This window comes from Engystomops pustulosus, chromosome 4 (genome assembly GCF_040894005.1).
Source record: "Engystomops pustulosus chromosome 4, aEngPut4.maternal, whole genome shotgun sequence".
Classification (NCBI taxonomy): domain Eukaryota; kingdom Metazoa; phylum Chordata; class Amphibia; order Anura; family Leptodactylidae; genus Engystomops; species Engystomops pustulosus.
Window position 1 is genome coordinate 38,233,968 of NC_092414.1, and position 22,617 is coordinate 38,256,584.

Consider the following 22,617-nt stretch of genomic DNA (forward strand, 5'->3'; position numbering starts at 1 on the left):
GGTCGAGTAGGGCACCAAGATCTTTACTACAGTTGGCAATAAGAGGTTCTATACATTATTTGTGCCAGGTGTTTTTTTTCGCGGTATCCCTAAGGCCAACAATGTTGCACACATTTTGCTGAAAGTATATAGCAAGTATACAAGCATAAATTAAAATTCATGTAAAATATTAATGTAATATGTCTACAAATAAAAGACAAGAAAATGAGCCACTAAATGTTTTCTCAATTAAGAAAAATTTTACTGTGTAATTTGAAATCAAAAAGATGAACATCAGTTAATTAAAAATCAACACTACTTCACCTTTTTCACAAGTGTACAAAAAGAAAAAAAATACAGTATATGGATTTACATTCAACAGTTAAGGTCAACTATAACTGATAGTAGCGTTTTGCATTCACATACACAAGCACAGAATAAATATATGTTGGGAATTCTCAGGAGCCTAGGACATGTTTCTATTTGCAATGTGATACAATTGGCAGTTCATGTATTTTTCAATAAGAAAGGCAAAATGAAACCAAACCCAAGTGTGAGATGCAGCAACCTGCAAAAAGGTGTAATATCATTATATACAGATTATGTTAGAGACCTTCATATTTTGAACAATTTTTGGAGACAATGACATTAAGCTTCAGTGAAAAAGTTTTACAGTAAGTTGCCGTTTTTTAGTTTTTCTTTTCTTTGTTTTTTTCCTTTTTTTAATATATACCGTATATATATTTTTTAACACATGCAGTGGTTGGCCATATGGTGATACTATAGAAGTAAAGTGGTGTTGAGTGAACATTACAATACATGTGAATTAGCAAATTTGGTGATTATTGTGAAAGTGTGGCTGAAAAACAAGCTGGCCTTCATAAAAGACCTATTTATATCATTCACAAATATACAGAATATTGTACAAAACTTTTATTTGAAAAACAATTCTCCTTATTAAAGGAAATTATTTTTTTCTGTGCATTTCCTCTCTCACAATTTTTACAGTGTATTTTATTTTTTGAAGTACGGCTCTAGCTCTATATCTAGTCATAAATAACAAGAGGTGTTTCCGAAAGACACAGCAAATCCACAAACCTTTAGTAGTCATATAGGAAGAGAGAGGCTCACAAGGGTTTTTTTCAGAAAGAAACTTTATCAACCATCCGCAGGATAGGGGCCAAATGGCTGAATGCCGGAGGCCCCTTTAACCGGGACTCTAAGTTTAGAAGCATGGAGGAGCTAGTAGTTCATGTAGTAAGTAGTTTGGATAACTTGCCCATCACATTCATTCAATGCCTATAAAGCACAGAAAATTAAAACTTTGTCCAAATTTCTAGTTTGAAACAAGTTCAGTGCAATTTCAAGTCATAGTTGCACCATACTTGAAAGGCTGCAATTCACACATTCCTTCAGTGATGTCCACATATGGGCATATATCAGATTTTAGCATATCATTTTGTGTTAAATGGGTTGTCCCTAAGGTTGTACATAAGGTACCAAGTGCCTTAACGGCTTTGTGTATAATCCCTGAATGTTCGTTGAATGATTCAGCAATCCTGCTACTTTTGTGCTCTGTGCAGACTCTCTGTGATTCTTTGTTTACATGGCTAAGTTCTGATGAATATAAGGAGCTGCAGCAGTCTCTGTAACTGGGGATGGCCTGTGTAAAGAGAGAAGGGGGCATGACATCATGAGGACTGCCTAGAGCAGTAAGGGAGATCAAGCTGTGTATATATAAAGAGGGCAGCATAGTGAGAACAGGGCAAGGCTGAAGGAGGCAAAGACACTAGTACATATACATGCAGAGACATGTCTAATGGAAGAGATTTATTGAAAACTGTCCGACCCCTTCAAGCTACTATTTTGGGAAAAGGAGCTCAAATTGTGATACACATACTGTATCTCAACATGTCAAAATAAGGGAAGGGTAAAGAAGGACACATCTGCAAAGTGCTCAGCTGTTGCTGCCCAAAGTCATTGGATGGAGTGTTAACACTCAATTCAATCCCATCCTTATGTACTAAGGAAAAACATGAGGTTTGGGGTCTTGCATCTGATTGGTAAAAGGCCTCCTGCTGGAACCTGTAAATTCATTAGAGATGTTTTACCAATACTGCGGATTGGTGATAAAGATCCTTTGTGGGACCCCTTTATTATAAAGTTACTATTACAGAATGGGTTCAATCATGTATTAGATTTTACTTGTAATTTTGGTTTACTGGATTTAGAATTTGGCGTTTATTCTGGTAAAAACATCTAAACAACATGTTCTCTACTGATCATGTTACTACTACACATAGTAAACTGAGCATGTTTGTTGTAGTTTATAGAATGAACCTAGCTGTGCTTTACAAGTATGATGTTTGGGGCAATTTTTACTATTTTGTGACACTAAAGCTAGGCTCACATCTGATCAAGGGCCTCCACTGACATGACAGGACCCAAATGACTCCGATATAATTCAACAGGGTCAGTCTAGCACCAATAATGTCTATAACATAAAAGATCCACCCGTTTCAATTTCATTTTCCTGATGCTATAATAAAAAACTGCGACCTATTCTAAAAACTGGACATTCATCCCAATTCCTTGAATTTCGCAGTCTTGGCTGATAATAATCAGTTGCCTATGTAGCAGCACTTTTTGGCAATATTTGAGTGTTGGGATACCAATCTATTTGAAGGAATCTGTTCATGTGCTGAAATTGGAAAATGAAATGAAATTATAAAAATTAATCTACACAAATGACTTCAAATGTAAACGTATATAAAAAATAATTTACTCAAAGTGTTTTAAAAATTAATATATATTATTGTAACATATTAATCAATAGGCTAACCAACACACATCAAGTGCCTCAATGTGCCATAAAAAGGTTTTCTGATCCAAACTAAAAGCTGAGATAATGCAAACAAGTAACTTTCTTTGGATGACCGGTTTTGGCTGCCTGTTCAGTTGGATGGTAGGTCATCACAGCAGTCCAAAACAAGTCGCTGTCAATAGATTCAAAGGGTTTAGAAAGGTTTACTTTACTACTTTTGGAGGGAAGATCACTCACTGTATATACTCAAGATATAGTACATAAGATGTAGCTGTAAGGTAAGGTTCACAGAAAAATTCTGTCTATCATACTATATGGCTGGAACTCCTCCCATTGTAGGATGCAGTATTTACCTACTAACACAGTCTTGTGTGTATTCTCATTCCATGGAAGTTAACAAGAATTGGATAGGCAATTCAGTATTTCCATCCGATCTTAGTTCACATCTTATTTCTTCTTATGTCCTTGTGTGTACAAAGGGGACCCTCAAATTGTCTAAAGGGTTTAATTCTTGATCTTAAAGGGGTTTTCTCATCTGGGCATTCACATTCCGTTTCACTAATCTTCCATATATAAACATTTCTTCAATTAGATGTTATTAAAAAAAATGTAGCCATGTTGTCCCTTAGAAACCAGATAGCTTCCTCGGATACGACCACGTCACACGCTGGCAGCGGTGGCCAGACATGCGCTATAGAGTCCTGCCTGACCACCTGGCTTCAGCGATCCTTACTACAGGACGGGTGTGGGACCTGCAGTAACTCCAGGACATTTCATATACAAAACCTTTTTGTTTCTTTGTGCAATCACTCAGGCAGAGGTGGCCGTATCCAAGGAAGCTATCTTGTTTCTAAGGGACAACATTGCGACATTTATGAGAAATTATCTTCACACAGGAACATTTTTTTTAATAACATCTAATTGAAGAAATGTTTATATATGGAAGATTTATCAAACTGAATGCGATTGCCCAGACGAGAAAACCCCTTTAAGTATGGAAAAAGGGTTTATGATTAAAAATATAAAATACTTTTTTATGTAAAGGAGGTCAGTGGAATGTAGATACACACTTCAGATTGGTGTACACTGGAGATTATTCAGCATATTTCTGAACATAAAGAAAAATAAGGTGTAAAAAGAACAAATTCAATCTTTTAACTTGCATCCAATCATACAATACATCACTTTTGCTGTATACCCATCATCTGGTACTAGCTCTACATCACTCTTGTTGTATACCCATCATCCGGTGCTAGCTGTACATCACTCCTGCTGTATACCCATCATTTGGTGCTAGCTGTACATCACTCCTGCTGTATACCCATCATCCGGTGCAAGCTGTACATCACTCCTGCTGTATACCCATCATCTGGTGCTAGCTGTACATCACTCTTGCTGTATACCCATCATCTGGTGCTAGCTGTACATCACTTCTTCCGTAAAACCATCTTCCGGTGCTAGCTGTACATCACTCCTGCTGTAAAACCATCATCTGGTGCTAGCTGTACATCACTCCTGCTGTATACCCATCATCTGGTGCTAGCTGTACATCACTCCTCCCGTAAAAACCCATCATGCGGTGCTAGCTGTACATCGCTCCTGCCGTATACCCGTCATCCGGTGCTAGCTGTACATCACTCCTGCCGTATACCCGTCATCTGGTGCTAGCTGTATATCACTCCTGCCGTAAAACCATCATCCGGTGCTAGCTGTACATCGCTCCTGCCGTAAACCCATCATGCGGTGCTAGCTGTACATCGCTCCTGCCGTATACCCGTCATCTGGTGCTAGCTGTATATCACTCCTGCCGTAAAACCATCATCCGGTGCTAGCTGTACATCGCTCCTGCCGTAAACCCATCATGCGGTGCTAGCTGTACATCGCTCCTGCCGTATACCCATCATCTGGTGCTAGCTGTACATCACTCCTGCCGTATACCCATCATCCGGTGCTAGCTGTGCATCACTCCTGCTGTATACTCATCATCCGGTGCTTGCTGTACATCACTCCTGCTGTATACCCATCATCTGGTGCTAGCTGTACATCACTCCTGCCATATATATACATCATTTCTTGCTATCCTGCGGATGTATTCTATAAGTTATATGAGTGAAGTTTTGTTATGTTTAAATAAGTTTTTAATTTTTTTTTTTAATTTTCTTTCATTTTTTCACATTTTTTTATCTGATTATATTTTTTTTCATGTTATTTCTGACAATTTCTATATACAGATGGTATATGGGCACAGAAACAATACGTTAGTAACCTTACTATCTTGATTCCTGAGGAATTTGCTTCAATTTTAGTGTAAATGTTCTTGTTTATCAATATACTAATGTATAAACACACTATAACGATAAGATAATTTATTTTCAATATTTGTAACTTTTTAGTTTTATGTGGCTGATTTTCTTGGCGATTATCCTCTGCTTTGCTTTATTTCTGCTTAGATTTACCACTTTTGTGTGGCTAAAATCCATACTTACTTCAACTTTTATGGCTAACTGGATATAATGAAATTTCTGTATAATACACAGATACTATTTACAGAGACATTGGCCTTAACAGTCACCTACTATAATATATGCACAAACTGCCACTGTGTTCTTTGGATGTGAGAGACAACAGCTGAGTGTCATACGGTTAAACATTTGACATAATAAAGCTTTAAGACATAATCTGGTAAATAATATAGACATATATGTATAGATTTTTCAGGCTTAAATGTTGCAGTCTTATTGTTCATAGGAAGGTGCATTAACAATAGGAAGAATTTTACTTTGTTGCTACATTATTTCTTACAAAAATGGGATTAGAATTGGCTTCAATCTCCTTTCATTGATCATTGTTGTCGGGTTGATTATTTCCTTTCTCTTGATTCTTGTTTCCCTTCTTCTTCTTCTTTTTCTTCTTGGTTTCCTCCTTTTTACCAAAAGTTATGAAGTTACTTTTACTATGACCTGGGGCTGCTTGTTGATCCTGGCGGATTGAAATGATGGCTGGGGATCCTGGGATAATAAAATTCTCCGGAAAATCTTGTGGTATTTGTGGTACTGGTTGTTTTTGATTGCCAGGTCCATATTTGAAGGTCCAGCTGTTGCAATTCACACCAGCTCCTACGGGGGGAGACACTTCTCCGCCTTCTAGTTCTGCAAAAGTTTAGAAATATAGGTTAGTATTAAATACCATCAGTAGTAGAAAAATAACAGATTTTAGGAAGTCATAGTCTATATCTGCATTTTGGGCCCTTCACTCGCAGCTAATTCATTGAATTATACCATGTGCAAATCCTGATGAGAGGAACATGACTCTAGATTCTAGTAAATGAGTCATGTTGCTCCCTTCAGGCCTTTTGACTGGAGTTATCCTTTAATGTTGTATCTCCCCTTGTTGCTTCGTTTGCTTTTACTTGCAAGTATTCACTATTCAGAAGAGATCATAAAATATCTACATGAAATATTAAAACATAGGTCATTTATAAACATTTTTAACCTTTATAGGTAATTGATAATTGATTATTCTGATTTTAATGTTTTTTTTAAGGAGAACCTGTCATGAGGATTTAGGTCCACAAGCCACAACCAATCTGTTATCCAGGATATTCTTCTGACCACAATGATGTCCCTTTATTCTTGAATAATTAGCTTTTAGCAGGAATAGATCTCTTAGGGCGCATTCACACTGCCGTTGCCCGCCGCACCGTAGCATGGCGGCGCCGGGGAGAGGGGGTGAGCACTGCTCACCTCTGCCCCTCTCCATAAGGATATGCCGTGAAAAGATAGGATATGTCCTATCTTTTCACGGGGTACAGAGCTGTATGGTGCCGCACTTGTGCTGTACCGCACCACTCCCGTAGGGTGCCTCGCGCCCATTGCCGTCTGTAGGGGACATATATAGGCCATGATATGTCACTCATACGGCAGTGTGAATGCAGCCTTCATGTCACAGGGCAGATTCATACTAGGATGTCCTTTCCTGGTTAAATTGATATCATAGCAGAAATATATTGTAAGGGATTTTCCTCTATGGCATTGATGGGTCCAAATAGACACATGGACATAGGTTGCCCTGCTGGAATAATTAATCTAACCAAATAACACTCCGAAATATATACAATGTTTAAAAAAAGTTTTTTTTTTAATAAATAGATATTAAAAATAAGGTCTTCACTTATATGTAATTAATCGAAATCACTAAGAACCATGATCACATGGCGAATAGACCAGTTTACTTCACAACACAGACATATGTCTCTAGCATTACTAGCAGAAAATCTCAGTAATTAATATTATTATGTAATGATTTACAAAATTAGGACAAGTAAACTGTTATATTTTCAGGCACTGAAAACAGGGCACTGCAAATCCTAATCCTGAAACACACAGAGTTAACCAGATTTGCTTATGAGCTCAGCTTTATCTGCCTTTTCAGGAAATTAAACGTCTGTCTGGTCGAGCAGAGAACATTACAGATCATTATCTAGCAATTGAGGCATTGTGGGTAGCTTCCATGCATCTGATTCTCATAGGTCTAATGAAATCTCTGTCAAAACTCATTGGGGTCATGTCAAGAATAATAACATTGAAAAGGTAATACTTATCTCTCTGCTGAAAACTATCAGAAAGTTTGTTATTAAAGTGTGAATTTACTATGGAGTCGCAATTTCTTACTGGGGTGTAGATAAACTTACAGGTTTTATGCTAAAATGAAGTCTGAGGGTATAATAGCTGGATACAGATTGCAATAAAATACACAGGCAATGGGGGTGATACTTCAGCAAGAAGGTCAATGCTCGGTGATCAGGCTTTACAGACTGTTACACTGTCTCACCCTCCTCCCTGCTTCCTCAGCACTTGTGCAGTGACTTCTCCCTACTGTTTACTTATTGCTGAAAGAGCAAGTGGGTAGGGTAAGACAGTGTAAAAGTCTGTATCGCAGATCATAGAGGGGCTATGGTAGTCCCTCAAGATCATTAGCATAATTTTTAAAGTTGACTTTAGTAGGATGGAGGCCCCATATCTATTAAGTGTGTAAGTGTGCCTGGTTTATCATGATTGATTTTGATAGTAGATTTCTTTAAACTTTTCCATATACAAAAAAGTTGCAAATAACAGGTCATCTTAAAGTAATCTTTAGTTCAAGTGCATTGCAGATTTATAATACACAACTTAAAATGGCATCTTAAAGCAGATTAGCATTAAGCTGTTTGTTGTAAAGTAACATCCAGGCATTAAAAGCTACACTACGGCAGCAGCTATGTAGTACTGAGGTCAGATTAGAAGCCATGCATGCTGGGACGTTGCATATAGAAGCTTTACTAAGGCTTAAATTTGAGATTTTATCAAATCCTTTATGTCTTTCTGGTCTTTAGTCTAAGACACCTTAGTCGTGCCCCTGTTTGTCCTGCTTGGTTTAAGGCTACCTGCACATCTATATGGCCAAAAATGGCCAGGAAAGATGGACATTAACGTCACGGGCAATTTGCATCAGTTTCGCATCAATTTCTGATGCTCGACTCCGAGTTGGGCTGGATAAGGCATTCTTCAATATCTTAAGATTGAAATGAATGACTTCGCATGTGCAGGACGCAGATCATACTACAACATTATGCACTCAAAGGGTCCAAATGGAAGACAATTGATAGCTTCAAGTATTAAAAAGAACCTGATATATGGACTTGGGGTTAATATCCCATAATGATGGAAGGACCTGTTTGAAGCTTGAGAACTGGCAAAAATTAAAAAATGAACTTTTTAAATCACCTAGGTGTGAGTCTGATGAGACACATTGGACTCACATCTGCATATCATGTGCCAGCACCTCCTCTTCTCATGTGGCAAGTAAAGCCGAGATAATACCCCGGCGGCAATACATGCCAGAAGGTACAGTCTCGAGCAGAACGTGGGGCAAGGTGAGTATAAACAATCAAAACTTTATACATTTATACAAATATATGATTGTGGGGGGTCTCAGCTGTTGGACCCCCGCAATAAAGCAAAACAGGGGATCACAAGTTCCTCATATCCGTTTCTGGATTTCAGCCATGCTGTTTGCTGATCCTGAAGTTCCATAGAAGTCAATGGAGCACAGGAAGTCAACAGAGCAGATATGGGAAACTTATGGTCCCCCATTTTACCGTTTATGAGGAGGAGGGGTCAAATAGCCAAGAACCACCCATGGATAATCCTGTGATTAGGGGATAAATATAGTTAGTGACACAACCCCTTTAATAATATATATATATATATATATATCCATGATATGTGAGGTGATGAAAGCAACCCGTTTAATGGTTAAAATGAATATAAAGAAGAGGCTCAGAGACAGATTGTATCTGACAATGACAGATGGAAAGTTTTAAGAGCAAAAGGGAAAGCTGTAAGATAAAGCTGCAGTGAATGAGTTTTAGAGTTAAGCAGATTGCAGAAAATTAGTTGTAAACAAAATTGCCAGAAACTGAACTGAGATTGTTCCAGGAGCATTTCCTTGATACACAAAGACATACATACATTTTGTACCCATTATATTATGAAAAAAGGTGCAGCATTAGCTATTTATTGTCTTTTAATAGTTTTCAAAGACTAGCAAATTGTACTATTTAACCATTTAAAACAGTTAAAACAAGCTCTAGACTCTAGTAATGGAGTAAAAAATGATGTGATTTCCACACAACAGCTGCTAATTAAAAAACAATAAAACCACAAATTTGACATTGACTTTGAATGGAGAAGTCTGTTTACTGATATTCCTGGCATCATCACACATCACGACTAGATTTCACTGTCATTACATGGAAATCTTCCAGGTCTTAATGTAGACGCTCATTACACGTAAAGAACAAATGTGCCGGTGTCTATTTTTAGTATGCCCTTTCCGAATGAATTCTCCCCATGCTAACAGCACCGTCTGCTTTTTCTATCTGCCACATTCAGATTATACATTAATGGTAAGAAAACACAATCTAGGACGGATTAAAGCTCTACTTTTCTGGCTGTAATATGAAAAATGTATTACTATTGTGTTTAAAAATGAAACGCTTGTCTGACAGTGTATGTGTTATCGTGCGGCATTGTATGGGCAGAACACAGCTGCCCCGTCCTCTTTTTCATTCACCGTACATACAATTCCGGTCACTGCTTTTCTCAATGAACACAGCAGATTCTGTAAAAAGGCTTCTATCAGGAGCTCATACCACAGGCGTATGAAAAGACATCACTAAGTGTATGTTTACATATTACATTAGCTACACATTAACATTGATGGTAAACATCAAAAAAACAAATGCAATGTTGACAAGTCTAACGGGTCTATCCTCAGGTTATGGTTATGCCGCCTCATTTAGCAACATCATATGTAGGCAGTAAGCGATAGAGAACGTGACCTTGCCCCTAACCCGATTCCTCTGCACTTGGCACAGACTGTGAAAATGCTTTTTATATGTGTACCAAAAAAAACAGAAATCATCTAGCACCATGTTCAAGGTTTTCAAAGCTTTATTCTCCAACAATTAAAAAATTTCCTATAGCTGACGCGTTTCGAGCTCTCAAATATCCCCTTAGTCTTAGCCTAAGTAGCTCTTTATATGGGCATTTACTGCAAACATTTTAGGAGTTAAATCTATATTGACACAGTGGATAAGCAATGATCTGGAAGCAAACCTGAATTACTAAGCAGCTCAAGTGCTCTGCATCTGAACACTGCCGGGAGAGTTCACAAGTTCAGGATGGCATTATATTTAGTATAATCCTCATAGGGCATATTCTCCATTAGAGAAATTACAGCCACAAAAAAACTATATAATAAGATGATTATCTACTTTCCTGCATGGCTTCATCTGCTCCATGAATATCTGGGTATATCAGATTTTAGTTTTTAGGTCTTAATTGTATTTCTTAGAGCTCTCCTGAACATTCCTTATACCTGCTGTTCCGTAAAAACCTCTTTTTCTTACAAATATCACTTGCTCAATGGTGCACAAAGACATCTTCAGGCCCCTTCTTCTTTATGTCCTGCTGCTTGCATTAGTGACCCTATTCATGACCTATTTTTACTACTTAGCATATGGACAATTTCTTACCCCCCCCCCCCTTCACCCTTTATCTTAATATGAATCCTTTATCTTAATATGAATTCATGTCTACAATCAGCAATCTCCCCCATATCAACTCTACAATCTGATCTCTAATGTCTACGTGCAATGACAACTACTCTTTATTGATTTCGCTGGCCTCCTACATGTGTATACATTAACTCCTGGGTAGAAGGTCTGAGAAATATCCTTCTCCTTTTGTTTGAAGAACAAGGTTCCAGACTTGGTCATCACTTAAAGGTTGTCATTCACAAGTCAGAATGCATTACCTTGTTTTTTCAATGAATTCCACGGAGACACATAATCATGTCATGATGCTTTTACTCCAAGGCAGCACCACTTTAGACGTCTACCTTCCAAGTCCTTTTAAAATTTATTGATCCAACCCAATTTGAAAGCCAAAGAGCCAGTGTACATCACAAATTCACAAGCATCTACAGCCAATGTGTCTTAATTCCCACAACACCACTTGGTCAGTTATCTGTACTACTAAAAAGTAGCCTCCGCCCCTTTCCTGTGGTCAGACCCAATGTCTAATCTACCAGACCAGTTATCTTTTTCATATCTGTTTGAGGCGTAACTTCCAATTTTCAGTCTCACATTTCTATTTTAGTGTGTAATTTTTTTCTTGTTAATGAGGGTACATGGCCAGTAAGCGCCAAGGTTAACCAGTGTGACATACTTTAGCGATTAAAACATTTGGAACCAAAATCTGCTCTCCAAAAGTAGAGTTTTTATTTTCTTTGTACATATAAAAAAATATTATTGAAATGATTTTATTGCAGATGATAGATAAATACAATATTTAATATCTATTTCTATTTAATATTTCTTATGAGCTCTATTCATGGAGGACAGATAATTATGTTACCGCCAAATAAGGAAATTACTAAGTTTATGAGGAAACCAACGTTATTATTAACATTGATGTTTCTGTGAATAAGATAAAATAGAACTAGTAATTATTCAATATATAGTCACTGATAAAACACAGAAGTATTGCTTCAGCTAACTATTAAAATAAATGAGTGTTATGGAAAGGGATCTATAATGAAAATAAGTCTATAGGAAGTAATTAACTATAATTTAACTTTCTCATTGCTGCAGACTTTCTGCATGACAATTAGTCAAGGCATTAGAGGGCCAGACCTAAATAACCTGTGTGATGTCATGATGCAGTTTCTATCATACTAATTTAGATATCCTCTGCAGTCCCCCCCCCCCTCACCATCACTATCAAAATCATCACCATTACAGGTTTATTCCAAATTTAACATTAAATGCAATTTATTTTATTGCTTTTCTACTTTTGCAATCAGTTTTCTCAAGGAAATCCAATGTAATTAATCGAATGTCATTAGTTGGGTTTGGTGATTGAGATAAAACACGGCAAATACCTTAACTAAACAGTTTTGCAAAAATAAGACATCCCCCAAAAATAAGCCCTCGTCAGGGGAGTAACTTGAGGAGGTGCAGAGTTTGCAGCCGCAACCGTCCCAAGGTGCTTAGGGGACAGTGGGATAGTCGGGACAGGTGGCAATTGAGAAAGCTACTTTGCGAAAACAGGAACGGAGCAGGAGGTCTGGGCTGGCAGCAAAGAAGCGAGGTCAGGGTCAGGTCTGGGGTCACAACAGGAGGTCTGGAAACGAGAATCACACAGGAGTAGCTTTCTCAATGGAATAGGCTCAAAGATCCGGCTGGGGTTGCTGGGAGAAAACGGCTTATGAAGGAACTCAGAAGTGGCCAGTGTGGATCATAGGCGTGCTGACCCTTTAAATCTGCGAGTGCAGAAACACTCGCCCTAGGGAGCAGGGATGCGCGTGCTGGCCAGCTGGGATGGGAGCAGGAACGCGGATAGGTAAGCGAGTTGGGACCGAGATGCTGTCACAGAGACAGGCGTGGATTGCGGGGGCACCGTGACATTGTCACTTTACCATATGAGAAGACTAGCACTATAAACCATAGATTACAGTCATGGGCCTGGCAAAGACTTTTCACTGGGGCCCATCAGCTTCAAGTTATTCCACTGGCCCTAGTGCAATTCTTTTCAAGCTTAGAAATATACGGTCTTCCCGGAAAAATAAGACCTAGCGGTGGTAATTGTTACCATTCCCCCCTCACCATACATTTGAATTAGTCAATCTTTTAGATACTGCAAGAGGTTGTGACGTGGGTGAAGAATGAATGGGATAAAATCTTTGACTGTTGTGCTGCAAATGTGCTATATGCAGTTACCAGAAGAAGTGCTCATTTAAGGAAAGTGCTGAAGATTCTCACACCCAAATGCCTAGACATTCATTTCTGCTGATCCAGAAGTATAAGAAATCTCAGTACAGTCAGAAGTTTGGGTCTGTGTTAGCCCATAGCAATCACAGACATCTCCACACTGGCTGTGACTACCCAGGGGAGAAATGTGAACCTGCTGTATAAGAGGCACATGAGGCAGAGGGGACAGGCAGTGACTTGGAAAGATGTTATAATTGCCCTTTTTATAATTGCAATTTTCTAATCTCAAACATTCTCATACCACAGTCACTGCATGTCTAATCTCAAATGGTCTCATATGCAGTCACTGTGGGGCAGATTTATCAAGCAGTCTGAAAGTCAGAATATTTCCAGAATATTCTGACTTTCAGACACTTGATAAATCTGCCCCTGTATGTCTAATGTCAAACAGTCTCATCCCACAGTCACTGCCTGTCTAATGTCAAACACTCTCATACCGCATTCACTGCCTGTGTAATCTGAAATGGTCACTGGAGTCACTAATGTCAAACCACTGTCACTGCAATAGTGTTGCAAAGTAAGAATAGCGGGGTCTGGATACCCATAGTAAAAATAACTGCATATGGATAAGCGTCTTATAGCACAGTGAAAATGACTGCATGGTTATGCATATTTTATTTTTTTTATCTTCAGTTATTACACTCACCGGCCACTTTATTAGGTACACGTGTCCAACTGCTCGTTAACACCTAATTTCTAATCAGCCAATCACATGGCGGCAACTTAGTGCATTTAGGCATGTAGACATGGTCAAGACAATCTCCTGCAGTTAAAACCGAGCATCAGTATGGGGAAGAAAGGTGATTTGAGTGCCTTTGAACGTGGCATGGTTGATGGTGCCAGATGGGCTGGTCTGAGTATTTCAGAAACTGCTAATCTACTGGGATTTTCACGCACAACCATCTCTAGGGTTTACAGAGAATGGTCCGAAAAATAAAAACATCCAGTGAGCGGCAGTTCTGTGGGCGGAAATGCCTTGTTGATGCCAGAGGTCAGAGGAGAATGGGCAGACTGGTTTGAGCTGAAAGAAAGGCAACAGTGACTCAAATCGCCATCCGTTACAACCAAGGTAGGCAGAAGAGCATCTCTGAACGCACAGTACGTCGAACTTTGAGGCAGATGGGCTACAGCAGCAGAAGACCACACCGGGTGCCACTCCTTTCAGCTAAGAACAGGAAACTGAGGCTACAATTTGCACAAGCTCATCGAAATTGGACAGTAGAAGATTGGAAAAACGTTGCCTGGTCTGATGAGTCTCGATTTCTGCTGCGACATTCGGATGGTAGGGTCAGAATTTGGCGTCAACAACATGAAAGCATGGATCCATCCTGCCTTGTATCAACGGTTCAGGCTGGTGGTGGTGGTGTCATGGTGTGGGGAATATTTTCTTGGCACTCTTTGGGCCCCTTGGTACCAATTGAGCATCGTTGCAACGCCACAGCCTACCTGAGTATTGTTGCTTACCATGTCCATCCCTTTATGACCACAATGTACCCAACATCTGATGGCTACTTTCAGCAGGATAATGCGCCATGTCATAAAGCTGGAATCATCTCAGACTGGTTTCTTGAACATGACAATGAGTTCACTGTACTCAAATTGCCTCCACAGTCACCAGATCTCAATCCAATAGAGCATCTTTGGGATGTGGTAGAATGGGAGATTCGCATCATGGATGTGCAGCCGATAAATCTGCGGCAACTGTGTGATGCCATCATGTCAATATGGACCAAAATCTCTGAGGAATGCTTCCAGCATCTTGTTGAATCTATGCCACGATGAATTGAGGCAGCTCTGAAGGCAAAAGGGGGTCCAACCCGTTACTAGCATGGTGTACCTAATAAAGTGGCCAGTGAGTGTATTTTAACTACTTTGCTTAGCCCTTTTTGGTTGAGCAGTTTCCCTGTTATTACCCCCATGTTGCAATCCTATACCCCTTACTACCCCCATTTTACGGCCATTTTCTGTTCCCCATTGATTTCAATTGGGTTTGAGGTCAAGTCTGGGTACCTGAACCGAATTCATTCTCTAAATTCACCTGAACTCGCTAAACCCAAATTTGAACTAATCTGTCCATCGCTATTATGCCAAAATAGTTTTGTTATTCTGTTCTGTGGAACAAAGCAGAGAGTTTCAGGGCCTATGGTTCAACATCTGGAGAAGGAAACTTTAATAAATTAAAAAATACACCCAGCCTGCAATTACGCATGTTCCTTGCCTATCAATGCTTTGGGGCTGCTTTACATATCATAAGGAAAACTGCAGTGTGTGGAAGGAAAAATTGATTCAATCAAGTATCTATAATTCCTAGTAGAAAATGCCATCGGGCTGTGAGGTACCTTGGGTGTCATCAGATGTTCCAACAGGACAATGATCTCGAGGATACCTCAATGGTGTCAGACCAAGCCCTGGAAAATTCTGGAGCACCAAACACAGACACCTGATGTAAACCACATAGAACATATTTTATGGAATTTAAACAAGATGGAATTTTAGTGAGTTGGAGGCCATATTGTTATAGCTTTAAATGCCGCCAGCATTCCTCCATTTTAGGGAGGACGACTGCTCACCGATGAAGTCATGGGCAGCATCAATTTTCCCTTTAAAATGGCAGTAGTTTAAATGCTGCCGGCAGTATTAAATAGCTTAACACCCGTATTTGGTGCCAGCACAGATCATGGGTGTTATCAGATCGCACCCGGGCCCAAGAGGTTTAGGGGGCCCTTATGGTTTCACTTTCCCATATGAGAAGACTATTTCTATAAACCATACATTATAGTCGGGGGCCTGGCACAGACTTTGCACTGGGGCCCATCAGCTTCTAGTTATGCCACTGGGTGTAATCAGGGGCTTTACTGATTTTTCCCAATGGTTTTCATTGATTTAGAACACAAGAAAGGCGATTCATCATTAGTAGAGGACTTTTTGGTTTTAAAACATTGGACACTTTAGAGTACTTCACATTTGCAATATAATATGAAGATTTCTATTTTTCTCTGTATGCATCTCATAATACTAAATAATAAACCAAGAAAGTGTAACAATATCTGTTTTGCTCAGTGAATTGTCACCTCCAACCTTGCGATTTTCCCGTCCATGGTAATGAATGTGTAAAATGCTACTTGTCACCTCCCTTCCTTCACACTATAAATCATACTGGATGTTCTGCTAACAAGTATTTTCATGCATCTAATTAATGTGAAAGCAGAGGGTGAACATTTTATTTATGAAGGTCTACTATTTGCATGAATATAATTTCCCATCATTTCCTTAAGGTTTTGGATTTATCCTTTCAATTACTTATGCTGTTCTTCTGTTTCTGCATCACCCAGAGGCGAATGAGGACCTACAGAATAACATAAATATATTTGGCAGTTGACCTGGTTCTGCTTCTCTCAATTAGGAGGTTCTTCGTTTAGACAAAGGAGGAAATATAATGCAGCATGTGTGCGTATTATTGATATTCTTGCTCATAAAATTTTGTAAAAAAATTGTAAAACAGACTATTTTTAACACCACTATCAGTATCCTGTTTTGAGCTGGTGCCCTGCTGTCTCTTCTTCTGGAAACCAGTGACCTTGTGGTCCTCTATTTCAACGTTTCACCATTTAAAGGGAGGATGTAAAGTACTATTTGCCTCCCAAACCAAAATGTGTGCCTTTAACAGAAGAAGAAATATATATTTGTGGCCACAAACTACTGACGTATTGGAGACATGGCTATCTTTTATAGGAAAGCAAGTCAGCCTGTGCAATGAGAGCTCATTTACATATCAATGAATAATGATGATAATTAATGCATTGTGTCAGTGGTTTGTGGAAATTATGTTTCTTCTCTAATAAGGACCCTAACTTAGCATTATTATTTGTTTGGGAGGCATTTTGGACACGAGATACTCTTTTTAACATAGTCTTCAAACTGCATTGAGTTGCTACAGAGTTGCACAATGTCATGTGACCCGACTACAATGCTAATCTTAGTTCCTGATACTTATGTAATAGTTCTATGCTATACCTGCTTAGTCATATGACCACTAGCCAATACAGTATGACCAGTTGACTAATATCCCATCATTTTTAAAGGGGTTGTCCAAGTGTATTAAAAATTCTGCAGGTGGGCTGGAGAGGGCTGTTAAAAAAAAAAACCTCTACTTAACTTTTCTGTGCAATGTCTCCATCCCTTGGTGCGGTGTTCCTGTTTGTTTACAGGGGCATGGCACCTCTTCCCATACTACTTCCCCCAGTCTGGCATGTGAGTTTGTTGGTTATTTTGAGACATTTGTCTGTAAAGTAGCACAAAAATCTCAAATATTTAAGCAACTTCTTGTCCGCGCCTGCTCTGGACTGGAGGTTATTTGGTGGTTATTTGTGACTTTTTACCGAGATTGCACCAAAATGTGCCCCTTTTCTAAACTCTGTTATGGGAGCCTTTGCATCTCCTATGTCTGACTTTCAGTGGATTTTGGTAAAAGATTTGGTAAAAAAGCCAAACTAGTAGGAGAAGACACATATTATCCACATTTATCTATATAACAAACAATAATGTCCCACAATTGTTGCATCTGCCAACTTCAGTCAAATTTGTGACTTTTTCCCAACCCACTCCGCTTTTCACTTTAGCTTACTAACTCCAGATTTATCAAGTGATTCCATACATGGTAGACAGATTTATGAATTTTGACTTTTTCAAAAAGTTGTACATTTAGCCGCAAACCAACCAATCCTCCAGTGGCGTAGGAAAAGTCTAGCGACTAGTTGCCCCAAATTTATGACTTTTGTGTAACTTTTTTTTTTTTTTAACTCCAAAGTCGTACAATCCCAAAATGGAGGTCCAAAAGGTTTTGAAAAAAAAAGAACAGGACTGTTCGGTGCTGGTATACATTTTATTTTATTTATTTTTTTTACTTTACAATAAATATTTCTGCCAGGTTTTTTTTAACCTTTTGTGATCCTTCTATCATGTTGACTCTACTCCGGGCTCCTATGGTTGGGATAGTGGCGGCGGCTATTTTATTATGCTAGACACAGAGTTGCACATTCCAAAAACATATTGGTAGGTTGGTTAGATTGTGAGCCCCATGGGGACAGAGATTGATTTGGAAAGCTATGTAAATAAAGGAATTATTAGTTGTACCTGCAGCACCACTGAAAAAGATGGGCAGTAACCTTATTTTACATAGTTATTGCAGATTTATCAACCTGCATAAGCCACTATAATAAGCCTGATGTGCAAAAAAGACTCCTCTGACAATCCAAAAAACTAGAGTAAGATCCGGCCTCATGATACAAGTACCCCCTTATTTTTATTGATGCACCCCACACTCTTATCTGCCTTACATTGTGCAGCACAATTCTAATCCAAATCGTTTTCCATGCCGTTTCCCATTTCTCTCATTACAGAAAACATTACATATCCTATGTTCTTTTAGAACCTAAGCTGACACTTCTCTTTCCAATCCACTAATATTCTTGTAATATAATATAATAAAACAAAGCAAATAATCTTTGCTCTGCATTTTCTTTGCTTTCAGCCTTTTGAAATATAATATCGCACATTATTGTAGCTTATCGATGTTTTATAAATAATTAAAGGCTAAAACCTTAAATTGTATGCTTAAAATTTCAAGTGAGTGCACTTGCAATACATTAGTGTACATCAAAGGATAATCTTGCTGACTTATGATCTTCTCCCTACTGTAGATCTAGATAAGTTCCTAAAGTAGGCTAAAACAGCAGAATTTGCAAGAGTTGCAGATCAGTATTTGGGCATAATGTCATTATATGCAATATCAATCAATGGAAACATTCAGTCCAAGCAAGTATTTGCAGCACTTTCATTCTAAAGGGTAGTGAAGACATGAATGATATATGAACATTATTATACACACAAGAATAGAATTGGCATGTCTATAGAGGAGTGACTACTTTAAATGGTCAAAAACATTTCAGCAAACTTTGCATCAGTTTATTTACTGGTAACCACCATAAACTTTTTAATGTATCGCATCAGGAAGTGAACCTGCCATTAAAATGAACCCACACAAAATAAATACTTAATTTAAAACTTTGGTTAAAAAGCAATGCCCTTATCCCTAATTGGTTCCTTTCCATGGCTACAATTTTATCAGTTTGTAATATTATATGCAACTCACCTGATGTGAGTCCAATGACACTAAGGATGCCAATGAGACCCTGAATATTCAGTGGTTACTGCATTGCCCTGCCTCCTTATTCCTGATTGACAGGTCTCAGTGCTATGACATTCTGCTGCATGGAATAAGAGAGAGCTCTGTTACATCATTGGGCACTTAAAGTCATGAGGCCTGACTGATGTCAGCTAAGAATGTGTACATCTGCAACGTCTACCCCAAGTATGTATCTGGTTACATGAAATTACAACCGCCTCCATGGATTTCTACTCCACATGCTTCCATGGCGGCTGCTGTGATTTCATGTGATCATATACATACTTGGGGTAGACGTTGAAGATGTGACAGGACCTCAGATGACATCCCCTTGGTCACATAACATGAAGAGGCACGGGACATGGGGAGGAGTAGATGGGAGGGGCCGGCTAAGCAGAACTTTAATGCCATGGAATATAACATAAAGTTGATTTATCGGGATTAAGGGAAACAATTTTTAGCTAAAAGAAGGGTGTTAGTTAATAGGGCTCTATGGAAATTTGTCGCTAGCTGTTTTTGCGAAAATGTGGTTCCCCGTAACATCATCCCTCTTTCCCTCCCTGCTTTTTACTCCAAAATCTGAATTTTGTCTTACTACCAAGACAAACAAAAGCTTAAAGGACATCTACCATCATATTGACTGTCGGCAGAATAGTCCTACTCACATGCCCCTTAGGAAGACCTATGCTAGAAACTTCTTTCATTACAATACAGAATGGTGTGATTTTGCCAAAAAAAAAATGTTTTTTAAATAAAGCAAATTAGTCTGAGGTACTCCAGCTTATGTCAATGGAGAGCCTCCGCTTAGAATTTATTCACTCCCGCTCACTCATTCCCTTCTAGTTCCGCCCATTTATATGGTGAAAAGTAGCTGACATCAGGAACCCGGCAGGACTGGTAGAGTGAGAGGAAGTGAATACGTTATAAGGCAAGGTGCTCAGACTAATTTTCACATTTTTTAAAACGTTTTCGATTAAATTGCATTGTTCTGGATTCTAATAGTAGAAGTTCCTAGCAGATGTCGTATTTACGAGCATGTGGGTAGAATTAGTTTACCGTCACTCAATCTGATGGTAGATGTCCTTTAATGAGGTTTAAGATTACATAGAAGTTCTAGGCAAAGGGGAGGGGAATCAGTGAGTCACAGCAGCTAGGTCTCCACCACTCAACACTGACTTCTGGTTTTTGCAAGGTTTGTTGAAAGGTAAAATATACTTTAGGCCCTTCTTGGATGCCTCATACTGGGTTATCACTGTCATTTCCAGAGCAATCTAAAATGGCAACAAGATAAAATAGTGTAGACTAATATGGTGCATATAGCCTGATGATGGTCAGAGTATGAATCCCAGAGAAAAGAATCTTCAGCACTCTGTAAATATATGTATATCTACAATGTTCTATTTTGTAAGAATGGAATTCAGCATAGAGGGTCTTAAAGGAAACCTACCATTTGATTTGATGACTGCTGTAGCTACACTGATGCAAGATCATCTCTTGTTTAATCCCTGAGCTAAATGGTTTTGCTGAAAAACAATTATAAAATTATGATAATGAAGCTCTGTTGCTTCTGTGCTGGGGCTCAGCGCTTTTCCTCTCACATTAAGTATGCACTGCTCCTGAGAATTATGTAATCACTGTGTTAAGCAATCACTGCACCATCCCCCAGCTGTTGTGTATGAGTGATTCAGCTCAGGTTGATTAATCCTGTCTGGAGTGTTCAGGAAGCTTGTGTCCAACCCAGCTTTCCCAAGGTCCAGAATGTTATAATTGTTTTTTCAGCTGAACCACTCAGCTTGTGGATTAAACAAGATATGGTTCTGCATCAGTATAGTTACAGCATTCTCAAGGTATGTTTGCTTCATAATGTAAATGAAATGGTAGGTTTCCTTTAAATATATATTATATGAATTTTAGGGGCTCCTTGCCTCCTCTTTCATGCTGTGTGTGCATAGTATGGCAGTGTTAATATACCCCCTAAAAAAAGAGAAAGAAGATGAATACACAGGGGAGATAAAAAGAACTCAAGGCAAAAAAGGAAACAGGCAGGAAGAAAAATCAGAAGCAGTGAATTAGGATGAGGTGCAGTAGGGAATAGAAAAAAAAGTAAAACAAGATAAAAAATGTTGAGTGCATGAAGACATCAGTAAGGCAGACGCTCGGCTTGTAAGTTTTACACTGACTTCATGTATTTTTAATCATGTTATTTCAACTGAAGTCAGCAGTAAATGAGACAGCTCTAATGAGACAGCTCTCAACTTTTGCGCCAAGTATTTCTCTCACATGGATTCTCAGAGAAAAGCAAAAGAAAAAAAAATTAAATGAAACTAGGAATAAATATTAAACACTTGATGCAAATCTATTTTATATCTGTGTTGAGTTGTTTTACCACCATTATTTAAGAGGACCCGCTCCTTTCTAACAAGATATATGTACTGGCGCTACATTCTAGTCTGAAATCTCTCTCAGTCACCGATTCAGGCAGATTTGAAAGATGCTAAGTTGGGTGGCAGGTGGTGTTCTTAACTGAAGTGGCTGCATATCCAATACAAGAGATAAAGGGACACTGAGCTAGTCTCAATGGGACACCGACTGTGACAAGAGAACGGGCTGTTTCGCAGTGGTAAAGTCTGTTCCATTCTATATCTAATGTAGGTTGTGTTTTGTTTCAGCTTCATAGCTGCATTTCATGCTGTTCTCCTGCAAAGTTCCTGGATAACTACCACAATGAAGTGGTGCCATGTTGACTGGAGCTGGGTGAACTAGTGATATGGCATTGTAGGAGGAAACGGTGAACAACTAATATTATTTCCTATTTGCCAACTATCTTACTCTGCAATAAGGGCTGTAGTGGAAGAGGTGTATAATAGAACAAGTATCTAGAGGACTGGTGGCAAACCTATGGCACGGGTGCCAGAGGTGGCACTTGGAGCCCTCTCTGTGGGCACCCAGGCCATCACCCCGCAAAAAGGTCACCATTCAGGACTCCTCCTCCTGCAGTCACAGGCAGCCCAGAACGTGCCATGTTCAGCACTATTTTAAAGGGACATGAAGAGTAAGGGAGGAGCAAGGAGGAGTGGACAGAGCTGGATTATAATGGAAGCCCCTTCTCAGGGCCTGTGATTCATCCTGTTAAGGGGACCTTAGAGGGAAGCTACAATAGTAATCAGAATTTCTCCATCTTTCTACTGTATTGGTGTCTTAGGGTCGCCAATACGTTCGAATCTGTGACACACCAGGGAGCAATAAGTTACATTA

At 39.0% G+C, this 22,617-nt stretch overlaps 1 protein-coding gene across 14 annotated transcripts in view; it reads right to left on the reverse strand.

Moving 5' to 3' along the window:
• Window positions 1-217: 217 nt before the first annotated feature.
• The window catches only part of LOC140126356 (protocadherin alpha-C2-like), a 217,662-nt gene continuing 195,262 nt past the window's right edge, over window positions 218-22,617 (reverse strand). For 12 of the 14 annotated variants that reach the window (XM_072145739.1, XM_072145737.1, XM_072145738.1 and 9 more), the window contains one exon: window positions 218-5,952. In XM_072145739.1, the coding sequence (XP_072001840.1) occupies window positions 5,639-5,952 (314 nt within the window). In that variant the 3' untranslated portion in view covers window positions 218-5,638. Of the gene's footprint in view, window positions 5,953-19,329; window positions 19,445-22,617 lie in introns of all 14 variants that reach the window. The other 2 variants (XR_011854818.1, XM_072145731.1) reach the window with 1 other exon arrangement.